This window comes from Delphinapterus leucas, chromosome 3, assembly GCF_059928025.1.
Source record: "Delphinapterus leucas isolate spDelLeu-1000000601 "Yukka" chromosome 3, BTC_Dleu_Yukka2, whole genome shotgun sequence".
NCBI classification, from domain to species: Eukaryota; Metazoa; Chordata; class Mammalia; order Artiodactyla; family Monodontidae; genus Delphinapterus; species Delphinapterus leucas.
In genome coordinates, this window is record NC_143131.1 from 53,702,223 (window position 1) to 53,726,192 (window position 23,970).

A 23,970-nucleotide genomic window follows, 5' to 3' on the forward strand; every position below is an offset into this window, starting at 1 on the left:
CTGTGTTATCTATGATGAGAAAAAAAAAAGCTACTGCCCAGACATCACTGGATCATTTTTACAAGGTAGATAGAATTGATTCCAGCAAAGAACCAGAACCTGTGCCATCAACACCAGGCATGAGTGAAATTGCAGCTCACCCTCTGTCTCCTATTGCTGACGACCCTTCAGCTCTACCATCTCCCGCCTCCTGTCCCTCCTCCAGTCAGTAACTCTTCTTGCCTGTTCACTCGGTGCCAGCCCCTGCATGCCAGCTGTTGTACTGTACTACTGTACTTTACAAGGTGCTGTACTGTAAGGTTAACAATGTTTTCTGTGTGTTTCTTTTTTTTTTTTTTTTTTTTTTTTGTGGTACGCGGACCTCTCACTGTTGTGGCCTCTCCCGTTGCGGAGCACAGGCTCCGGACGCGCAGGCTCAGCAGCCATGGCTCACGGGCCCAGCCGCTCCGCGGCATGTGGGATCCTCCCAGACCGGGGTGCGAACCCGTGTCCCCTACATCAGCAGGTGGACTCTCAACCACTGTGCCACCAGGGAAGCCCTGTTTCTTATGTATTATTTGTGTGAAAAGTATTATAAACCTCTTATAGTACAGTACTATATAGCTGATTGTGTTAGTCGGTACCTAGGCTAACTCTGCTGGACTTATGAACAAATTGGACTTAAGAATGCGCTCTTGGAATGGAACTCGTTCGTATGTAGAGGACTTACTGTATAGGATAATTTAAGGGTCAAAATAATAATTATGGTAATTTATTATAATACACTGAATAGTAAATTTTTAAAAATTCATGAGTCCATACAATACTTTCAGAGGACAAAGGAGGAGGAAAGCCAAAAAGAGTGAAAAGGAAAGAAAACTCTTCATTTCAGAAATATGTGAGAAAATATTATGTAAAGGAAATGATAAAATTAGAAAAATCACCATTTTGTAACCATCAATGTATTAATGATTCAGGGACAGATCATCAGTGGATGATAAAACACTGAGTAAAAGATTGTTGTGGAGAATTCTCTGGCAGTCCAGTGGTTAGGACTCGGCACTTTCACTGCCAGGGCCCGGGTTCAATCTCTGGTCGGGGAGCTAAGATCTTGCATGCTGCACAGTGCAGCCGAAAAAACATTAAAAGATTGCTGGGGAACAGGATATTTACATGATCTGACCATATAGATAATTTTTTTCCTTTTTTAAAATTGAAATACAGTTGATGTACAATTTTATGTTAGTTTCAGGTAAACTACATAGTGATTGAACATTTACATCCATTACGGAATGATCACAATAATTATAGTATCCAACTTTCCCCATACAAAGTTATTACAATATTGTATACCATATTCCTTATGCTGTATATTACATCCTCTGGCTTATTTATTTTATAATTGGAAGCTTGCATCTCTTAATTCCCTTCATCTATTTCACCCAACCCACCACTCCACTCTCCTCTGGCAAACACCCGTTTGTTCTCTGTATCAATGAATCTGTTCTCATTTTGTTTGTTTTGTTTTTTAGATTCCACATATAAGTGAGATACAATATTTGTCTTTCTCTATCTGACTTATTCCACTTAGCATGATACCCTCTAGATCCATCCACACTGTCACAAATGGCAAGATTTGGGGTTTTATATGGCTGAGTAATATTCCATTTTGTGTGTGTGTGTGTGTGTGTGTGTGTGTATATGTATATATAAAACATCTTCTTTATCCATTCATCTATCGATGAACACTTAGGTTGCTCCCATATCTTGACTATTGTATATAATGCTACAATGAATACTGGGTTACATATATCTCTTCAAATGACTGTTTTTGTTTTCTTTGGGTAAATACCCAGAACTGAAATTGGTGGACTGTACAGCAGTTCTAGTTTTAATTTTTTGAGGAACCTCCATACTGTTCTCCATAGTGGCTGTACCAAATTACACTCCCAGTAACAGTGCATGAGGATTCCCTTTTGTACACATACTCACCAACACTTTTTATATGCTGTCTTTTTGATGACAGCCATTCTGACAGGTGTGAGGTGGTACCTCATTGTAGTTTTGATTTGCAATTACCTGACGATTAGTGATGTTGAGCATCCTTTCATGTGTCTGTTGGCCAACTGTATATCTTCTTCGGAAAAATGTTTATTCAGGTCCTCTGCCCATTTGTTAATTGGTTTGTTTTTATGATGCTGAATTGTATGAGTTTTTTTGTATGTTTAGAATAGTAACCCATTATCTGATATATCATTTGCAAATTATCTTCACCCATTCAGTAGGCCGCTTTTTCATTTTGTTGATGGTATCCTTTGCTCTGCAATGGATTTTTAGTTTGATATAGTCCCATTTGCTTACTTTTGCTTTTGTTTCCCTAGCTCAAAGAGACAGATCCAAAAAAATATTGCTAAGATCAATATCAAAGAGTGTACTGCCTATGTTTTCTTCCAGGAGTTTCATGATTTCAGGTCTTATGTTTAATTCTTTGATTCATTTTGAGTTTATTTTTGTATTGATATACAGTGTGAGAAACTGGTCCAGTTTTCCCAATACAATTTATTAAAGAGGCTGCCTCTTCCCCATTGTATATTCTTACCTTCTTTGATGTAGATTAATTGACCATGTAAGTGTGGGTTTATTTCTGGGCTCTCTATACTGTTCCATTGATCTGTGTCTGGTTTTGCTTCAGTACCATACTGTTTTGATTACTTTAGCTTTGTGGTTTAGTTTGAAAACAGGAAGCATGATACCTCTAGATTTGTTCTTTTTTCTCAAGATTGCTTTGGCTATCCAGGGTCTTTTGGATACAAATTTTAAAATTATTTGTTCTAGTCCTGTAGAAAATGCCATTGGCATTTTGATAGGGATTGCACTCAACCTGTAGATCACTTTGGGTAGTATGGTCATTTTAACAATACTAATTCTTCCAATCCATGAGCACAGTATATCCTTCCATCTGTTAGTGTCATCTTCAGTTTCTTTCATCAATGTCTTATAGTTTCCCGAGTGCAGGTCTTTTACACCTCCTTAGTTAGAATTATTCCTATGTATTTTATTCTTTTTTATGCAATTATACATTGGATTGTTTTCTTAATCTCTCTGTTAGTCCATCTTTAGCGTATGGAAATGCAACAGACTTCCATATATTAATTTTGGATCTTGCAACTTTAAAAAATTCATTTATTAGTTCTAATAGTTTTTGGTGGTGTCTTGAGGGCTTTCTATATATAGTATCATGTCATCTGTAAACAGTGACAGTTTTACCTGTTCCTTTCCAATTTGGATTCCTATTATTTCTTTTTCTTGTTTGACTGACCTGGCTAGGACTTCCAAAACTATGTTTAATAAAAGTGGTGAGAGTGGGTATCCTTGTCTTGTTCCTGACTGTAGAAGAAATGACTTCAGCTTTTCACCATTGAGGATGATGCTGGCTGTGGGTTTGCTACAGATGGGCTTCATTGTGTTGAGGTATGTTCCCTCTATAGCCACTTTGTAGAAACTTTTTATCATAAGTGGATGTTGAATTTTGTCAAAAGCTTTTTCTGCATCTATTGAGATGATCATATGACTTTTATTCTTCAATCTTTTTATGTGGTATATCATATTGATTGATTTCCAGACATTGAACCATGCTTGCATCACTGGGATAAATCCCACTTGATCATGATGTATGATCCTTTTAATGTCTTGTTGAAATCAAATTGCAAATATCTTGTTGAGAATTTTTACATCTATGTTCATCAGTGATATTGGCAGGTAGTTTTTTCTGTGGTGTCTTTGTCTGGTTTTGGTATCAGGTTTCGGTGATGCTGGCCTCACAAGTTCAGATGCATTCCTTTCTCTTCAAATTTTTGAGAAGGACAGCTGTTAACTCTTCTTTAAATGTTTGGTAGAATTTACCTGAAAATCTCCTGGTCCTAGACTTTTGTTTGTTGGGAGTTTTTGTTTTTGTTTTGTTTTTTAATTACTGATGCAATTCCATTACTGGTAATTGGCCTGTTCATATTTTTTATTTCTTCCTAGTTCAGTCTTGGAAGATTGTACATTTCTAGGAATTTATCCATTTTTTCTAGGCTGTCCAATTCATTGGTGTATATTTGTTCATAATAATATAATTCTTTGTATTTCTGTGGTGTCTGTTGTAACTTCTCTTTCATTTCTGATTTTATTTCTTTGGGCCATCTCTCTTTTTTTTCTTGGTAAGTCTGGATAAAGGTTTATTAATCTTTTCAAAGAACCAGCTCTTGGTTTCATTGATTTTTTTCTTTTTTTAAAGTCTCTACTTCATTAATTTCTGCTCATATCTTTATTACTTCTTTCCTTCTACTAACTTTGGGTTTTGTTTGTTCTTCTTTATTATTTCCATTAAGTGTAAGGTTAGATTGTTTGAGATTTTTTAAATTTCCTGAGATAGGTGTGTATCACTACAGACTTCCCTCTTAGAACTGCTTTTGCTGAGTCCCATAGTTTTTAGATCACTGTGTTTCAGTTTTCATTTGTCAGGTATTTTTTATTTCCTCTTCTATTTCTTCAGTGACCCACTGGTTGCTTAGTAGCAAATTATTTGGCCTCCACAAGCTTGTGTTTTTTGCAGCTTTTTCCTGGCAGTTGATTTCTCATCTCATAGCATTGTGATCAGCAAAGATGCTTGATATGATTTCAAGTTTGTTAAATTTACTGAGACTTGTTTTGTGGCCTAGCCTGGAGAATGTTCCATGTGCACTTGAAAAGAATGTGTATTCTGCTGCTTTTGGATGGAGTGTTCTAAATATATCATTTAAGTTTATCTGGTCTAATATGTCACTTAAGGCCAGTGTTTCCTTATTTTCTGTCTGGATGATCTGTCCATTGATGTAAGTGGGGTGTTAAAGTCCTCTACTATTATTGTATTACTAACAATTTCTCCCTTTATGTTAATATTTACATTATGAATTTAGGTGCTCCTATGTTGGGTGCATATATATTCACAATTATATCTTCTTGGTGGGTTGATTTCTTTATCATTATGTAATGTCCTTTCCTGTCTCTAGTTACAGCCTTTGTATTAAAGTCTATTTTGTCTTGCATTTGTATTACTACCCCAACTTTCTTTTCATTTCCATTTTCATTGAATACCTTTTGCCATCCCTTCACTTTCAGTCTGTGTGTGTTTTTATATGTGAATTGAGTCTCTTGTAGGCAGCATGTATATGGGTCTTGTTCTTTTCTCTATTTAGCCACCCTAAGTCTTCTGACTGGAGCATAGAGTCCACTTACATTTAAAGTAATTATTGATAGGTACGTACTTACTGCCATTTTGTTAATTGTTTTCTAGTTGTATTTGTAGTTCCTGTTTCTTTTTTCTTCTCTTATTCTCTTTCCTTGTGATATGATTGCTTTCTTTAGTGTTGTGTCTTTATTCCTTTTAATTTTTTTGTATCTGTATAGGTTTTTTGTTTGTGTTTACCACGAGGTTCATTTACAACAACCTTTGTACACTGTAGTCTATTTTAAGTTGATGGTTGCTTAAGTTCAAATGCGTTCTAAAAGCACTACATTTTTAATCCTCTCCACCAACATTTGATGTTTTGGATGTCATATTTTACATCTTTTTGTGATTCACTTAAGTAATTTAGATATAGATAATTTTACTACTTTTGTCTTTTAAGCTTCATAGTAGCTTTATAGACTGCTGATCCACTACCTTTAGTATGTGTTTGCCTATACCAATGAGATTTTTCCTTTCATAATTTTCATATTTCTAGTTGTGGCCTTTTCTTTTCCACTTAGAGCAGTCCCTTTAACATTTCTTGTAAAGCCAGTTTAGTAGTGCTGAACTCTTTTATCTTTGCTTGTCTGTAAAACTCTTTTTATCTCTCCTTCAATTCTGAATGATAATCTTGCCAAGTATTCTTGGTTGTAGGTTTTTTTCCTTTCAGCACTTTGAATATATCATGCCACTCCCTTCTGGCCTGCAAAGTTTGTGCTGAAAAGGCAGCTCATAACCTTATGGGAGTTCCATTGTATGTAACTAGTAGCTTCTCTTGTTGCTTTTAAGATTCTCCCTCTACCTTTATTTTCTGCCATTTTATTTATAATGTGTCTTGCTGTGAATTTCTTTGGGTTCATGTTGTTTGGGACTCTGTGCTTCCTGGACCTGTTTCTTTCCTGTTTCCTTCCCCAGGTTAGGGAAATTTTCAACTAACTTATTTCTTCAAGTAAGTTACCTGCCCCCTTCCCTCTCTCTTTTCCTTCTTGTACCCCTTTAATGCAAATGTTAGTACACTTGATTGTACCTTAAACTATCCTCATTTTTTAAAATTATTTTTTTCTCTTTTCCTGTTCAGCTTGGGTGATTTGCACTACTCTGTCTTTCAGATTGCTGATCCATTTTTCTTTATCACCTAATTTATTGTTGATTCTTTCTAATGTATTTTTTATTCTAGTTATTGTATTTTATTATTCAACTGTTTCATTCTTTTATATTTTCTAAGTCTTTGTTGAAATTCTCATTATGTTCATCCATTCTTCTCCCAAGTGCAGTAAGCATCTTTATGATAATTACCTTGAATTCTTTATCATGTAGATTGCTTATCTCCACTTCGTTTAGTTCTTTTTTTGAGGTTTTGTCTTGTTCCTTTGTTTGGAACATATTCTTCTCCTCATTTTGCCTAATTCTCTCTGCTTATTTCTATGTATTAGGTAGGTCACTTATATCTCCCAATCTTGGAGAAGTAGCTTTATGTAGGAGATGTGCTATGGGGCCCAACATCATGCTCCCTTCTGATCACCAGGCTATATGAGCTAAGAGTGCCCTCTATGTGGGCCGTGGGCACTCTTCTATTGTGGTGGGCTGACTACTGTGGGCATGCTGGTAGGCAGTGCTAGCCTCCAGCATTAACAGGCTGGAGGGAGGATTCCAAAATGGCACTTCCCAGTGCCAGTCTCATCACAGTAGAACAAGCTCCCCAAAATGGCTGCTGCCAGTGTCTCTGTCCCCAGACAGACAGTTGCCTCCTGTCTCTCTGGGAGGCTCTCTAAGATCATCAGGTGGGTCTAACCCAGGCTCCTTTCAAACTACTGCCTCTGCACTGGGACCCTGAGGGTGTTAGATTTTGCATGTGCCCAGTAAGAGTGGAGTCCCTCTTTCCTACAGCCCTCCAGCTCTCCCAAATGTAAGCCCTGGTAGTTTTCAAAGCCAGACTTTCTGGGGACTCGCCTTCCTGGTTCAGAACCTCTAGGCTGAGGAACACAAGGTGGAGCTTGGACTCCTCACTCCTTGAGGAGGACATCTGCAGTTGAAGTATCTTTCTTGTCTGTGGGTCATCAACCTGAGGTTGTGTATCCTGCCTATACCACATCTCTGCCCCTCCTCAATGTGGCTCCTTCTTTGTATCTTCAGTTGTGGGAAATCTTTTCTGCTAGTCTTCAGGTCATCCTCCTAGATATTTGCTCTGTAAGCAGTTCTAATTTGGGTGTGCCTATGGGAGGAGGCGAGTTCAGGGTCTTCCTACTCAGCCATCTTAGGGAAGCTCCTCACTCTTTTTTTTTTTTTTTTTTTGCGGTACGCGGGCTTCTCACTGTTGTGGCCTCTCCCGTTGCGGAGCACAGGCTCCGGACGCACAGGCTCAGTGGCCATGGCTCACGGGCCCAACCGCTCCGCGGCATGTGGGATCTTCCCAGACCAGGGCACGAACCCGTGTTCCCTGCATCGGCAGGCGGACTCTCAACCACTGCGCCACCATATTTTTAATTATAAAAGGAGTAATAGAAAGATATGGTAGTCACCACCTTAAGATATAAATTTCAGAATCACCATCAGTGGGACAGTTTGAAATTATGGGCCTCCTAATATAATGCAATAAATGGTATACAAATTATTTATGTAGGCTTCATGCCAAAATGTAACCTAAATTTAATCATGAGGAACCCATCACACATATCCAGAATATGACACATTCTATAAAATCACTGGCCTTAACTCTTTGGAAAAGTCTATGTCATGAAAAATAAACAACCAAAAAAGACAGGAATATTTTCTAGATTAAAAGAGACTAAAGTGATATATCAAAATGCAACGTGTGGTCCTTGATTAGATTCTGGATCAAAAAACATAGCTATAGATGGTATTTGGGGGACAAGTGGAGAAATTTCAATACTAATGAAATTAATTAGAAAATTAATGCTAATTTTCTTACATGTGAATGGTAGGGTAGTTATACAGGGTATGTCTTAGGAGATATAACTAAAGTATTTGGGATCAGCAAGAAAATTTTATATGTGTGTACACACATACACACACACACACACATACACACAAACACACCCTTGTAGAGAGACAGAGAGCAAGAAAGAGAGAGGAAGTAAACACGGCAAAGTCTTAGCTACTATTGACTCTAGGGTATACATATATGGATGTTCATTGCATTTCTCTTCCAGTAAGTTTAAATAGGTTTAAAATATGTTGAAATTTGTTTCCCTAAATAAATATATATCAAATTATTATATATAATAAATATGTATTATTTGTGAATATATATATGCAACATGCTGCCATGTGACTGTTTCACCATTAGAAGTCTTCAAGTAGAGGCAATTCTCCCTTCTAAAATTCACTGAATCAATTCAACTCAAAATTTTGTTGAACACCTGCAATATGCTAAATCCAGCTCAAAATCAAGTATACAGAAATGAAGAGGCTATATCTTTGCCCTCAAACATTCACTGTCTAATAGGGAAACAGACATGTAAATAAATAAATAGTATGATAAGTGCAACAGTGGAGACATCAAAGAAAGAGGCAACACAGAGAAAGATATGGTTAACTCTATGCAGAGCTGTCTAAGAGAACTTTCTGTGATAGACAAGTTCTTTACCTGTGCTATCCAATACAGCAGTCCCTAGCCACATGTGACTAAAGAGCACTGGAAATATGCTACTGCAGTTGAGGAACTGAATTTTTTATTTTATTTATTGTAATTAATTTACATTTGAACAGCCAAATGTGGATAGAAGCTACCATATTGAACAGCACCACTCCACAGGGCATGGCAGGGAAGGGGAGGTTGAAGAGAGAAGAAATTAAGAAAGCCTTCCCAAAAGATGCAACATCTAACAGGGTCTTGAAGGATGACAGGAATTTGCCCAATTAGATAAGGTAGGAAATATTCTATGCAGATAAAGAAGCACATAAAAGTATGAAGAGATGTCCCAACATGGCATTTTTAGGAAATCAGTAAATTTCACGTTACATGGGCATAGAGAGCAGAGGAGAGGAATGGGGTAAGAAGAAGAGTGAGGATAATAAAGTTAAAAGAAAAGAGAGAGCTTATATTATAAAAGATCTGATATATCATCCAGAGGAGCTTAAATCTGATCACGGTATTTGGAACTAGCAAACAGAAAGCAAGAGTTAGACAATTAATTTCATATTTTAGAACTGTCATTTTGACAGAAGACTGGAGTGGAGACTGCAGGTAGAAACGGGAAGCCAACTGAAGTTACTATTGCACTAGTTTAGCAAAAGTTAAGAATCTGGATGGAAATGAAAGAGGGAACAAATGAGCTATTTGGGAGGTATATGGAAAAGGGAAACAAAGAGGAAGACTCCCTGATATTTAGCTTCTGATACTGATAATAAAACAGGAATAAAGCAGGGAGAATCAGACCCAGAAAGACGAGTGGGCAGAAGGAAAGAGTATGACTATGTTTCAATACTGATAGCTTTAGCTTTAGATCACAAACTGCAAGCTGGGATGAAAGCAGAATGTGCAGCTCACAAAAGAGGAGAGGCGTCTGAATCTGCATCCAGGAAAGGGAAGAGAAATCAGGCTATATTTGAAGCTTCTGTGAGATGCAGCCAAACACGCCAGTGTCTGAACTGAATAACAATGTGGTCTGCTCTCTCTGACCCTGCTGTCTAGTTATCAGGGCATAACTAATGAAACTCCAGCAGAACAAAACAGTCAGAGTCATCATGTTTTCAGACACCCTCGCTTTCTTTACCTTGTTAGAGCGAGAGCATGAATATAACTTGTGCTCTGTTTTTATAGGAAATAAGGCAAAAAAAATTTACAGGTACCTAACATTTCCCATACTGTATATCACATATAAATAAATTATAGCAAAAGCCTACTCCTACAACTAGGAATTACACTGTTTTTGAAAGAAACAAATATTGAAAGCCTAGAACTATGACATATATATATATATACATATATATACATATACATATATACATATATATATATATACACACACACATATCATTACTCTTCACAACTACCCTGTGAAAGTGGTTAGTATTATCTCTATTTTACAAGTGAGGAAATTGAGTCTCAGAAAGGTTTAGTGGCTACCCAAGGTCACACAGCTAGTTAGTGGCTGAACTGAGATTCAACTCTAAGTTCAACAAACCAAAGTCACGTCCCACTGAACCCAATGACTATATGCTGCTTATGGAGGTGGAAGAAAACAAAATGCAAAACAATGAGGTCTCTGTTCCCATCTTTCTGAAAGCTCACGCTGTCACCAGCATTCCTTGGTACAATGCCCTGATGCTTCCTAATTTTGCCTTTTAAACTACACTCTACAACCTAAAATGCCTTCCCCTCCCCTCTGTTTATCCCAGTTCTACCTGTCCACCAAATCCACCTTCAATTCAAATTCCCCATCACGTGAGAGGCCTTCAAGACAAATTCTTTCCATCATGCACTCTCTTTCCCAATATCTTTAATTCCATTTAAGGACTCAGTCATTGAACCACCTATCCATCCCAGAAACAGGAGATGATTCTGTGTAAGGTAATGTATTCAGCAATGAGGCTGTACAAAAGAAATACCTATAAGAATACAGATGGGCCCTGACTTACAATGGCTTAACTTACAATTTTTTGACTTTACAATGGTGCAAAAGCAATACTCATACAGTAGAAACCATACTCCAAATTTTGAAGGTTGATCTTTTCCAGGGCTAGTGATAAGTGGCATGATACTCCCTCGTGATGCTGGGCAGTGGCAGCGAGCTGCATTTCCCAGTCAACCATGCAATCACGAGGGTAAACAATGACACACTTACAATCATTCTGTACCCATGCAACCATTCTGCTTTTCACTTTCAGTACAGTATTCAATAAATTACACAAGACATTCAACACTTTATTATAAAATAGGCTTTGTGTTAGATGATTCTGCCCAACTGTGAGGCTAACGTAAGTGTTCTGAGCATATTTAAGATAGGCTAGGCTAAGCTGTGTCAGTAGGTTAGGTGTATTAAATGCATTTTCGACTTATGACATTTTCAAGTTTATCGGGATGTAACATCGTAAGTCGAGGAAGATCTGTACTGTTTAGGGACGGAAGACATGGAAAACTAGCGAGTTTAATATGAAATATCATTTCATATTATAAAATACTTGGAAATATTTTAGACCTATAAATCATTTGTTGTTTTATGTATACAAGTGTTAATTTGAGTGTCTGGTCACTTCAACATCACTGGAAATTTCTTATATTTCTTCTATAGCCTTCCATGCATCCAAAAAAAATTGGCTTAACTCTTGCGAGGCACAGTGCTAGGTATTACAGGGAATACGAATAGATACAAGATGCAATCTCTGCCCTTCAGCTGAAGAAATAAAACAAGTATGCATATAATTATAAGGCAGAACATATATGATAAACTTACATAAGTGTTATATATCATAGTAAGTGCTAGGAACATAGAATAAAAGCAAAACTAAATAATAGTTTTTCAAGGAAGGACTCATGTTGTCCTGGTATCTGAGCTGAGCCTAAAGCACCATTAGGATCCTAAAAGCCCAAAATAGAAGATTAAGTCTAGAAAAGAAAGATTCATGCTTAAGAAATATACCAATTTATTGTTCTCTAATCAAATAAAAAAGTCACTTCTATAAAAAGTAAACTTTGGTTCATCCTAGCAAGTTTAATATGCAAACAATATTTTGATTAGTAATAAACTGTGAAAATGAATATCAAAAGAAAGATTTAGATCTGCTATTCTGAGCTTCCAACTCATGGCAGTCAGCTGGCTAAGAAAAATGGCAAGGGGTAGCTGGCAAACTACAGGCTATTGAGATATTTATAACCACTTGAGTCTAAAAAAAATTCCTAAAGCTTTATTTAATATTTGCAAATAAAGTTTTCTAATTATTTAATATTAAATTGCATACTCTATTACTGAACTCCTCAGGGAAGAAGATACTATTTAAATGCAAAACAGAAGCATAATTATTCATTTCAATTTAACAATAATTAAATGAAAAGCAAGTACAGGTACTGCCAAGAATCTCTTCTAATACTGTACTAGTGGACATGTGACTATTAACAAACACTAATCTCATTAAAAATAAATGATTTATCTAGGCTCAGATTCATCATATTCATAGTTAAAAGTATATGGCTTACGGAGCTCTATAAATAATCAATTTTCTGATAACATTTATACCTGGTCATAACATTCTGTGCAGTATTAAATGTATTTATTTCAAGATTTCATACGCTAAATGAAAACATGTCTAGTCATCTTATTACAGAGAATAAAATCCAAACATAAAAGCAGAGCTTGGGAAATTAATTCTCCACAAATTATTTGGATTTTCTATTTTTCTGAGCTGGATTATTAGAACAGATTAACAAAGTGATTTGCGTGTGTGTGTGTGTGTGTGTGTGTGTGTGTATGTATGTGAAGAGAGAAAATGTAGGTTTTCAGTATGGCCAACTAAATTCCTATGGATCCAATGCTTCCAAAAATAACAACTCTAAATTCTGGACAAAATACAAAAACAACAACAACTAAAGGCAGCCTGGGTGCCTATGAATAGGAAAATGCCTAAACAAACGGTGATGCGTTCAAACAACCAATACTGAGCAGTTTAAAAAAAAGAACCATGCAACAACAGGACTGAATGTCAAAACCATTATGTCAAGTAAAAAAGGTCTCACACACAAGGGTATACATAGTATGATTCCTTTTATGTGAAATTCTAACAGAGACAAATCTAATCTATGGTGGAAAAACAAAACAAAACAAAACAGTGGTTTTCTCTGGCGAGTGTTTTAGGCAACTGACTCTGAAGGGGCAGGGAAAACTTCCAGGGTGGTAATCTTCACTATCTTGATAGGGGTGGTAAGTTATATAGGTGTATGCATTTGTCAAAATTTAGTGAACATACAGTTGAGATCTGTACTTTTTATTGCATGTAAATTTTACCTCAAAAGAAAAGAATGTAAAATATTGAACTGTAGTCAATGACATGCATACTAAAATATTTAGAGGGAAAGTGTACTGATGGCTGCAATTTACCTTGAAATGCATCAAAAATAAGATAGGCACAGATAGATGAATAAATATTGATATAGCAAATATACTAAAATATTAATGGCAAAATCTTGGTGTGGATATATGCATATTCACTGTAAACCTCTTTGATTTTTCTAAATCTTCACTAAAAAAAGTTAGAGATCAAAAAAAAAAAAAAAGGAAAATAACATTAGATTAATTCAGAACAAGTCCTATGATGCTAACATCATTTCCTTTCTATTTTATCGGGATTACCACCAGACTGGTAACTCAGAGAAAAACAACTGACAATGTATTTGGACCCCGATAAATTTGGATCTCTCTTCATAATCTGATTAAGGCAAAAACCCCAGATTGCATAAATAATAATGATAATAGCTACTGCTGTGTACAATACTCTTTACTAGACACTTTCCTAGCACTTTATATATATTAACTATTTGATCTCGACAACAATGCGATGAGATAAATACTATTATCCACATTATACCAATGGGGAAACTAAGATGTTAGGATAATTTGCTCCAGGTCACATACATGTAAGTGGAAGAGCCAGAAATTAGAATCCAAAGAGTGTGGGTCAGAACCCCTGCTCTTAACCACTTCCCCATGACTGTTCCCCTAGTTGACTCTGTAACTGATACAATGTCATATAGGGTGCTCTTGTCAAGTTTGTGGTTGACATGAAGCTAGGAGCAAAAGCAAATATAGTACTTTACAATTTATCCCAAACGATTAGGGACATATAAATAAAAGACTAACAAGATAAAATCCCATAGGGATAAAATATAAGATCCTGCATTTGAGTCCAAACAACCAACTTTACCTCCTGTGACAACACTGGTGCACAGCAGGTGTTGGGCAAGAACCTGTCAAATGAATGTACGACTGAGTGGCAGGGGAGAGAGAGTGTGTGAAAAAGGACAGGCTTTAATAAAACCAAAGCAAAATATAAATTTAATAGATAATGCTACAAAACACTAATATATAACTATGTTATCTAGAAGTAGGTTAAATGAGCAGTCTACAAGTCTGTTCTAGTCAGACCAATGCCAGATATGCTGTGCTAACGTCTGGGAACTACAGAGTAAAGACACAGGTAACCTGGAACAAGTTTAGAACAAAAGTGTAAGACTTAAAACTGACCTATGTGAAGTACAATGGAAAAAGCTGTGAACATTTAATGTGGAGAAAAGAATTAAATGAACACAGTAACGAACTTCAAAATGTAAGGTACTGTCATGAAAAAGAAGAATCACACTTATTCTATAATTGTCCGTAAGAATAAAAATAAAGTCAATTGAGAGAAGCTACAGGAGCTTCAGGGAAACAAAATCAGCGTCAAGGAAGACTTTTCTAACAGATATAACCACAAAAGAAAAGGTGGGAGAGAAGATACTATCTCATAAGGGTATGAATACCCTAAATATGATAAAAATAACTCAATGAAAGATTGGACCAAATTAACCAGAAGATCTCTTTCAAATCTAAGAACTTACTATATAATAAAAGGTAATTTTTATAAATCTGTCATAAAAAGCTTCAGATTGATTAAAATAGACTTGGCATGACAAAATTTAAACGTAAAGGAAAAAATAAAAGTTATTTGCCAAGTCTGTAAATGCAGAGAGCTTTCATCCTAAAAACACTGTAATAAAATGCAAAAGAAAAGATAAACAAATTTGTCTACATAAATATTTAAAACTTTTACATATGAAAAACATTAAAAGGCAAACAATAAGCTATGCAATTAGGACAAAGGGATTTTATCTTTAATATAGAGCTACGGTGTCCAGTACAGCAGCCACAAGCCACATATGGCTATTTAAATTTAATTAATTTAAATTGACCTTAAATTAATTAACCATTAAAATTTTAGTTTCTCCATTGCACTAGCCACATTTCAAGTTCTTAACAGCCACTGTGGTTAGTGGCTACTGTACTGGACAATGCAGATACAGAACATTTCCATCACTGCAGAAAGTTCTATTGGAATTTTAATATTTAAAAAATTTAGTGCAGGGAATTCATTACATAGCTGATGGAAGAGCTGAGATGCCAAACAGGGGGTTGTGCATCAATGCAGAGATTAGCAACAGCAGGAAGCCGTTACCGTCCCTAAAACAGAACAGAGTGCAGAGCCCCAAACCCAGTGTCACCTGGAAAAAGCTGGGACCATAGCGGGTGTCTTGGGTGGGAGCTGGAGACAAGGAGGAGAAGCAGCCCCTGCTGGATAAACACCCTGATGTAAAAAGAGGGGAAGAAATACCCAACTTCTGCCTTCCTTCTGCCCTCCAATCTCCTGCCAGTACCTCCCACGGCTGAACACAGACAAAACCCAGGTGTCAAAGGAGCCTGGGAAACATAGCCTGCAGGGGTCAGACCCTCTGTTAAAAAGGGCAGAAAAGGGAAGGGAAGAAATGTCTGAGGTCAAACAGGATGAGGCCTGGCACAGGTACAAATAATTTAGAGAGAAAAAAAAAAAACACAAATGGCCAACATTTGAAAAATGCCCAACCTCACCAGTAATTAAATGTAAATTACAAATCACTATTAAAATAAGAATAATATTAAATTAACAATAATAAATAATAATTCAAGTACTTAGTACTGATAAGGGTGTGGTAAAAACAGATACACTCACATGTCCTAGGGGAAGAAAAGAATTTTCAAAATATTTTCAAAGAAGCCGGAACAATTTTGAAATTAGCATCAATAAATTTTTAAATGTTTATACTGTTAGACCAACTGAGTGCATTTCCAAGGATAGATACAAAGTCTAGAAAATCTTAAGTCCAGAAAATAATATTAGAAACAAAGATGTTCATTGCAGCTTTATAATATTGAAAAAAAAAGGGACACCTTCAATGTCCACCAGTAGGACAAAGCAAAGTAAGGCAAAGTAAGGTACATCTATCAATTTATTAAAAAATAATACTGCTTGTTTGCCAGCCACAATGAAAGGTGCTAGATATATAAAAAAGATTAAGAGGTAATGATAAACTAATTTGTATTCATTTAAATAATGTTTATGAAGGATTTAAATAAAATAAGAACGTGTTTGTGATATGCCTAGTGAATAAAGATTAATCTGAAATTGATTACTCTTACATCAAACAACATATGCCAAAAGGTTATTAGTAACAGTGGTTGCCTCTAAGTGGTAAATTTAGCTTATTTTTTTTTTAGCTTATTTTTTCCTTCTTTTATATGTTTACAAACGTTCAAAATTTTCTAAATAAAAAAACAAATTTTACGGAGCTATAAAAAACTCCTTCAGAGCTATTAATGCAAATGTTTAACAACTGTAAACCTGCCACAACAGTGCCAGTTTACCTGTTACAATAATAAACTGCATTATTTGGATCCAATTCTATCGCCTGTGTGTAACAATCCACTGCAGCAGCATAATTTTCTTCTTTCATGTGGTTATTGCCTAAAATAACCAATAGGTACAGTAAGTACAATATACAGAAGAAAAAAGTCTGGAAGATAAATTTTAATCATAGAAACTACAGTAATACGAAGGTCAGCAACATGATTTTTCATTCATACCAGAAATCAATTTTATATTGTACTATAGAGTTGATACCCCTTAGCTTTCAGTGCGTTTGAATGATTTTTAACAACGGAGAGTCTTTAAAAAATTAATCTTTGACCATGCCACTCTCAAAAATTGATTTTTTAAAGACTCTATACACTACCAAACGTAAAATAGATAGCTAGTGGGAAGCAGCCGCATAGCACAGGGAGATCAGCTCGGTGCTTTGTGACCACCTGGAGGGGTGGGATAGGGAGGGTGGGAGGGAGGGAGACGCAAGAGGGAAGAGATATGGGAACATATGTATATGTATCACTGATTCACTTTGTTATAAAGCAGAAACTAACACACCATTGTAAAGCAACTGTACTCCAATAAAGATGAAAAACAAAATTAATCTTTTAATATCTTATAAAACCAGACTTCAATAAGTAAGTGTAACAATTATGATTACCTCTTGGCAAAACCTAATCTCTTCTCACCTTCCTTATCTTCATCTCTCTCTTTCCTTTTAGAGCTGCCCCACCCCATTCCAGGTGGACCACCCTCCACAATCACTATCTCAGTCTGGACCTGGTCCTCCATTCCTTCCCTGTCAAAACATACACCTGCTGATGAGCAAGCCCTCAGAACATGTGGTGAGGGTAAGCTAGTAAAACTACTCATGTCAATGTCATTGGCAGATATTTTTATGTGCTATCCCTTCCAGAGACAGATTCTCTCTTAAAGAAGGTTATTGGAGATTAATTTCTAGAAAGACAGAATTTCAGATACCACAGCTAGCCCACAGCATACTGATCTTCAGGAAGGGCTTCTGCAGACACATCTGGCAATAATTTAGCTACATTAACGACTGGTCGGCAAAATAAGGGATTTCTTGTGGCTATCTTCTGTAATCCATTAAACAGAAAAAAAGTGTCATGATCACTAATAAGAACCAATGCTCAAAATTGAAATTTTTAAAACACTGGGATTACGAGGAAGTGTTTACATCTCAAAAGCCTCTATTATTCCTTCCAGCTTTCTCTGAACCAGAAGCTCTCCTATTAGCCTTGTTTTCTTAACAGATCATTAGCTACTTAATGGGAGGAGAGTGTAAATTTGCAGATAACAGTAAGATTAAAGGAAAGACACGTAGATAAGAGTACCTAAAATCATACAAACGTTACTTCAAATTAAGAAGCAGAAATGAATATAAAGAGTGATTGCTAAATGAATATAAAAAGTGATTTCTACATAATTTCTCTTTGGGATGATAAAATGTTCTAAAATTGTGGTGATGGCTACACAACTCTGTGTACATACTAAAAACCAATGAATTCATACATGTTACAGTAAATCCCATGGTACGTCAATTATAGCTCAATAAAGCTGTATTTTTAAAGCTAAAAAAATTAATTTACATCTCCACCCCCAAAAAGAAATGAAGCTAAAAGGTTACATAGCTTTTATGATTGAGCAAGAAATTAACTACATTAGCCTCAGTACTTAAATAGATTTGCTTCTTCCATGTAAAAGATTTAAATTCTCTGGGTTACGTGGATTTTCTTGTTGCCATTGGGTCTTTTTGCCTTGGGATGGCATTTCTTGGGTAGTAGTAAAACCTAGTGTATGTCTTTTCCCGTAAACCACACTAAGTGTACAGATACTAAATATATATATATATATATATATAGCGAAATTAATGATAAAAAGCTTCAAGTCAGAAAATATTCAATATATAAAAACTCAGGACACAGATATTTGTGAAGATAAATATAACTAGGCACTGCACAGCACTCTATATTTATACACAGAACTCTCCTGTCTCCTTTAATCCTCAAGACAACCCTTTGAGATATGGCTTTACTTCTGTGACATGGCAGGGAATTACAGCAATGAACCCTTCTTGGTTTTGTCTGATCTTATTGCAGCTCTTCAGAAGCAAAGCACACAAAAATATTTGAAAGCAACCTTCCAGGAAGGTACTAGCTGGCCAGAAGCCCTGATTAACACAGGTAAGTATAACATGCAGCCTGTAATAACCCTATGCTTGACAGTCTACCGTGGCCATTTGTTTTCACACGAATAGCAAAATCTGTATGACAATTGCTTTAACTTTATGTGTGACATGTCTTAGATGTGACATGTCTTAGTGAAAACAAAGATTAAGAGCTTTTGGTTAAAGCCACAGCAGTAAGTAATTCAGTTTACCCATGCTGCCAGAGTAAATGAGCCTCATTCTGCATCTCCTTCCAACCCTCAACTTACTAACATTCATTATATCAAAACAAACTCTACAGGGAATGCAGTCTCCCAATGTTCTGCCATGCAGAGGGAGTAAATATGACGGACAAAAATAAAATTTCAATTTGCCATTTAGTACTAGAGCTAAAACAAGAGAGCTGCAAAAGCAAAATGTTAGTGGAGCATATATTACATCACTGAGGATTTCACACACTACAAAAGTCTAAGTAGAAGGAAAAAGAAACATCAGATTAAATTGTTTCAGTGAGAATAATATATGAAAAACGCATTTGTATCTGGATAGTTCAAATGCAAATTCTTTGGGGAATACTATAATTCAAATGACAATGAGGATCTGGTTACTTTATTTTACATGTAATTTACGAAAGTCCTAATTCTAAAATTTTAAGTCACTGTAGTGATAAGATTTCTTAGAGGAAATAAAAAATTGAAAACTGAAACCAGTCTATTTGTAGGAAACACAGCATTTTCTAATGTAATCCAAAGAAGATAATCACACAATAGTGAAAATAAATATAGACAAAGATATTAAGACAGCTTTACTTAGGATTACAAAATTATCTGTCTAGGTAAGTAAATCACGGTCTAACAGTACCATGGAACACTATGCAGCCATTAAAAGCAGTGATATAGTGTAATTTATAGACCTAAATAGAAAGGACCATGCCCGAGGAATAGGAAAAGCATACTCTTTTCCATATCTACCTTTTTACACAACAACCAATTTTTTTAAGAAAAAAACTCAACTGCCTTCTTCAGAGTATAAACTAAAGAAAAGGCCAGAAAATGGTTCTGAACCATTTGTGTACAGCTTCAGAACATTGCACATTCCCTAATAACTCTCTGCCTATAGGACAGTGTCTTTGTTGGCTCTCATTCACTGGTAAGGATCAGGACTCTGCCCTACAGCTCCTTAGTACAAATCTTGTAGGCCTGACCTGGCTTGCCTCTATAGCTTAACAAAACTGACGTGATATAAAAACTGAACACAGATCCTCAATGGTGACTTATTTATTAAAATCAAGTATGCTTCAATAGTCACTCTTAGAAAATTTAATAACAGTAATCATGTGTGCTAGTTAATAAATTCTTAAATGCCATATACATATATTAAATTTCAAAGAACTCAAAAATGCTAAATATACAAAAGTTAAAAATAATACTGAAAATCATTTTCATGTCTTTGATTAAGCATAAAGAATTTGGGATCCTAGAGTACACACAGCAAATACAGTTGCAAATAATCAACCCTTCAGTGACTTGTTTTGCAAGTTGTACTCACAACAGATCTGCTTCTCTTGAAGCAAGCCATACCTATATTGTTCACAAGCCATTCTCTATTTCCAGGCTCATTTCTGTTTCACAAATGCCACAAGGACTTACGACAACCCGTCTTGGCAGTACAAACCAGAATCTTATTGGGTGACAGAGTCACTTTCCCTAGAGTTTCAGAAAGCTTTACTAAGTAATTTTTCTATGAAATATTCACCTTCATCTTTTAATTGGTCAGCTTTTCCCACATCTTCAGGCACTGAGTTTGAGAGAGGCAGAATGTCATTCTGAAATTAAATAAAATACAATGTACTTCCATTTAGCTACATAAAGAGTCATCCCAGAGAACTATAAATTAAAGTAATAATTATTTAGTACATCATCTGTAAATCTATGTCATGACATCTAACATCTAAATAACACTGTCAGCAAGAAATAGGGAAAAAGTCCCCCAACATACTTTATTAGAAAAACAAATATGTGGAATTTTTTCTAGAAAAAAACGGGCAACTGCGAATCAATTTTTTTAACTTGCTTTCGCTGTATCTAGAAATCCTACTTCATAAACAAAAACAGAATCAGTATACAAAGAGTAGTAATAGAATTATGCTCAAAGGATTGTTTAGTGAAAATTTTGAAACATAATGTTAATATCCTAAGAGAAAGTCAAATCCACAGGTACCAAAAAAAGCATTTATAATATGATCTTATTGTTTAAAATATATGCACATACATTCACATGCACACAGGCTGAAAATCAAAGACTGGAAAGGTATACACAAAAGGTTAACAGTAGGAATATTTGGAAGTAGGATTTTCAGTCTCTTCTTTATATCCTTTCATATTGTCCAAACTTTTTAAAACAATGGTCATAGATTTATTTCCTCATTAAGATAATAAGCATGGGCTTCCCTGGTAGCGCAGTGGTTAACAGTCCACCTGCCGATGCAGGGGACACGGGTTCATGCCCCAGTCCGGGAAGATCCCACATGCCGCGGAGCAGCTGGGCCCGTGAGCCATCGCCGCTGAGCCTGCGTGTCTGGAGCCTGTGCTCCGCAACGGGAGAGGCCACAACAGTGAGAGGCCCGCGTAAAGCAAAAAAAAAAAAAAAAAGATAATAAGCAGTATAAGATTCCTGTTTTTAGCACCTACTATCATCCTCAAACCTCTTTTTCAATAAGGTTCAAACCAAAGTGCTTATGAAAACTAAATGAAAATTTAGAAATGTCTTGAGTGGCACTGGAAACACAGTGTATTTTTCCATTTTTGGAAGATTCTTTTTAAATTGTGTTGTTAAACTTGACTCCAAAGTTCATAAATGTTTATAATTTTCAAAAAAGTATAATTTGTAGTCAATATACCTATGTACCATATTTATTTATTTATTTATTTTTTGCGGTACGCGGGCCTCTCACTGTTGTGGCCTCTCCCGTTGCGGAGCACAGGCTCCGGACGCGCAGGCTCAGCGGCCATGGCTCACGGGCCTAGCCCCTCCGCAGCATGTGGGAATCTTCCCAGACCAGGACATGAACCTGTGTCCCCTGCATCGGCAGGCGGACAGTCAACCACTGCACCACCAGGGAAGCCCTGGAGCCAGTTTTAAGAAACTATATTTTTAAAACAGTAAGCAACAAATTTTTACAATTAAGTACAATCAGACAGAAATAGAAGAAGAAGAAAAAAAAGAGCTCTATTCAATCAATCTGAGCTTCCTAGGAGGCAAAAAAAAAAAGTATTGATCTCTTCAGTACTAGTCAATGATAACAGGAGCTAAAGAGTGAGCAAATCTAAGTGCCGTCTCACCCACAAGCCTCTCGGGCATCTCAGAGTAAAGAAGGTCGTCTTCTGCCATAGCCATGTCCAGCCTCTGAAATAGGGCTCCCTAAGGATGCCACAAGCTCAGAAAATGAAAGAACCACAGAAACCAAAGAAAACAAAAGGACCATGGAGACATTCCACTATCTCCTTGCATCTTGTCAGATAATTAGAATTCATCTGTTTGATGAATTAATGTATAACTGTATTATCCTTTTTCCAAGTATAAAAAGAGGGAGCAGTTTACTGCCAAATTACCATTTTCATTGCAACTCTAAGAACCTCTTCCCAACAAATTCTAAAAACAGTCTGTGCAGTATTCTCAGCCATGTCCCTGCCAAGTTGAAGTATACCCTGCAAGTTTCAGCTCCTCTCCTGAGTTCCTCATTCTGTACTGAAGCTTGAATACAGAGTTAGAATAATAAAAGAGGTTCACGTGGCACCAAAATGTAATGAAAAACCACGTGGGCAGACCCCCTGTGGCCCTAAACTCACTAGCCTTTAGATTTTTCAATCTTATAGTCCATATTTCCTGAAAAGGCCAGAAACCAGAGACCATGTAAACAGTCCTAGGGAGCAGAGATCAGAACACTTGGATTTCAGTCTTGGTTTTGCACACTGACCCTGAACCTTTCCCTGTTTAAAGAGCCCCATCAATGGCCAAATTTGATAAAATCTGCTTCAAAATGATGATGCAATTCCTGATGATTCCTTTTCTATATGGTTTCTTCCTAAACAATAAGACTTTTACTTTTAATTTGTATTTCATGTTTTCGGGGAATATCAATTCAGATGTCAGAAATCTAAAAACACCCGGATACTGTAAAGGACTTAAGAAGTCAACTACGATATATCATTAAATATAAAAGAAGGTGAGAGGATGAGAAGAGTTACTAATATGAAAATCTAAAGCACATTAAAAGTTATATTTTAGGTCCCAAATCATCCATGTGGACCAACTATCTTATACCCAGGAAGAAGTTAGTTACTTAAAGCCTGGCCCCTCAAATATTAACAATCCAACATAATACTGCAGTCATACTTAGAAAATGAGATACTAATGAGAAAACAAAGACAGCTTACCTTACAGAAGGAATTTGTGAACATTTCTGTCAAAGGCTGTGAAACTGCTAGATGTGTATCTTCTGCGCTGATTTTAAAAACTGTCTCCAAGCACTGAATTGCAACTTGAAATAAATTTTAATAGTGAAAAAAAATTAGCAACCTAAAAAAAGAAACAACCTTTTTTCTGGTAGAAATCTGCACTCTGCAATCTGTGGTAATTCAGCATTTTGATCACAGAACATATGGAAAACTAAATGGTTCATCTGCATAAAGATTTCTGTTTTTAGACCAGCTATTGAGGGAAGACAACTTAGTTTCTTATTCCTCATTTAAAGAAAAATGTTACCTAGAATATAATTTCTCAGTATATGTATTACATCATATTCTTTTTAAAGCAGGTCATTAACAACATATTCCCCATTACCAGTATCTTGAATAAAACTTTAAAAATTATCTTTTTTAATGTGAGAAACAGAATTCTCAACCTGATTAAAAATAGTAAGAGAAACAGTCTTTGGCACATAGGAAACACTAAATATTAATCCTGGTGTACTTACTTATGTTAAAATAGTTTGGCTTTCAAAAATTCATTCAGGCATGCAAATTTACCAAGCACCTACTATGTGAAAGGTGCTGTTATAAGGTGGTAGAGATACAACAGTTAACCTAACACAAAAATCACGATCCACGTGATGAAGCTCACCCTTAATAGAAGGAGGCAGACAAACACAGTAAGTAAAGTACATGGC

The 23,970-nt window shown here is 36.0% G+C and overlaps 2 protein-coding genes across 2 annotated transcripts in view; one reads left to right on the top strand and one right to left on the bottom strand.

The window, feature by feature from the left end:
• Positions 1-21,792, top strand: part of TRAPPC13 (trafficking protein particle complex subunit 13) — a 70,987-nt gene extending 49,195 nt beyond the window's left edge. Inside the window, exons 14-15 of the transcript XR_016392654.1 lie at positions 17,338-17,466; positions 18,736-21,792. The gene's annotated coding sequence lies outside the window, so the exon portion shown is untranslated. The remainder of the gene's footprint in view (positions 1-17,337; positions 17,467-18,735) is intronic.
• The window catches only part of SGTB (small glutamine rich tetratricopeptide repeat co-chaperone beta), a 53,683-nt gene that overhangs the window by 19,828 nt on the left and 9,885 nt on the right, over positions 1-23,970 (bottom strand). The window contains exons 3-5 of the mRNA XM_022596523.2: positions 23,240-23,343; positions 20,559-20,628; positions 16,618-16,717 (exon numbers count right to left, since the gene is read on the bottom strand). Coding sequence (XP_022452231.1) covers positions 16,618-16,717; positions 20,559-20,628; positions 23,240-23,343 — 274 coding nt within the window. The remainder of the gene's footprint in view (positions 1-16,617; positions 16,718-20,558; positions 20,629-23,239; positions 23,344-23,970) is intronic.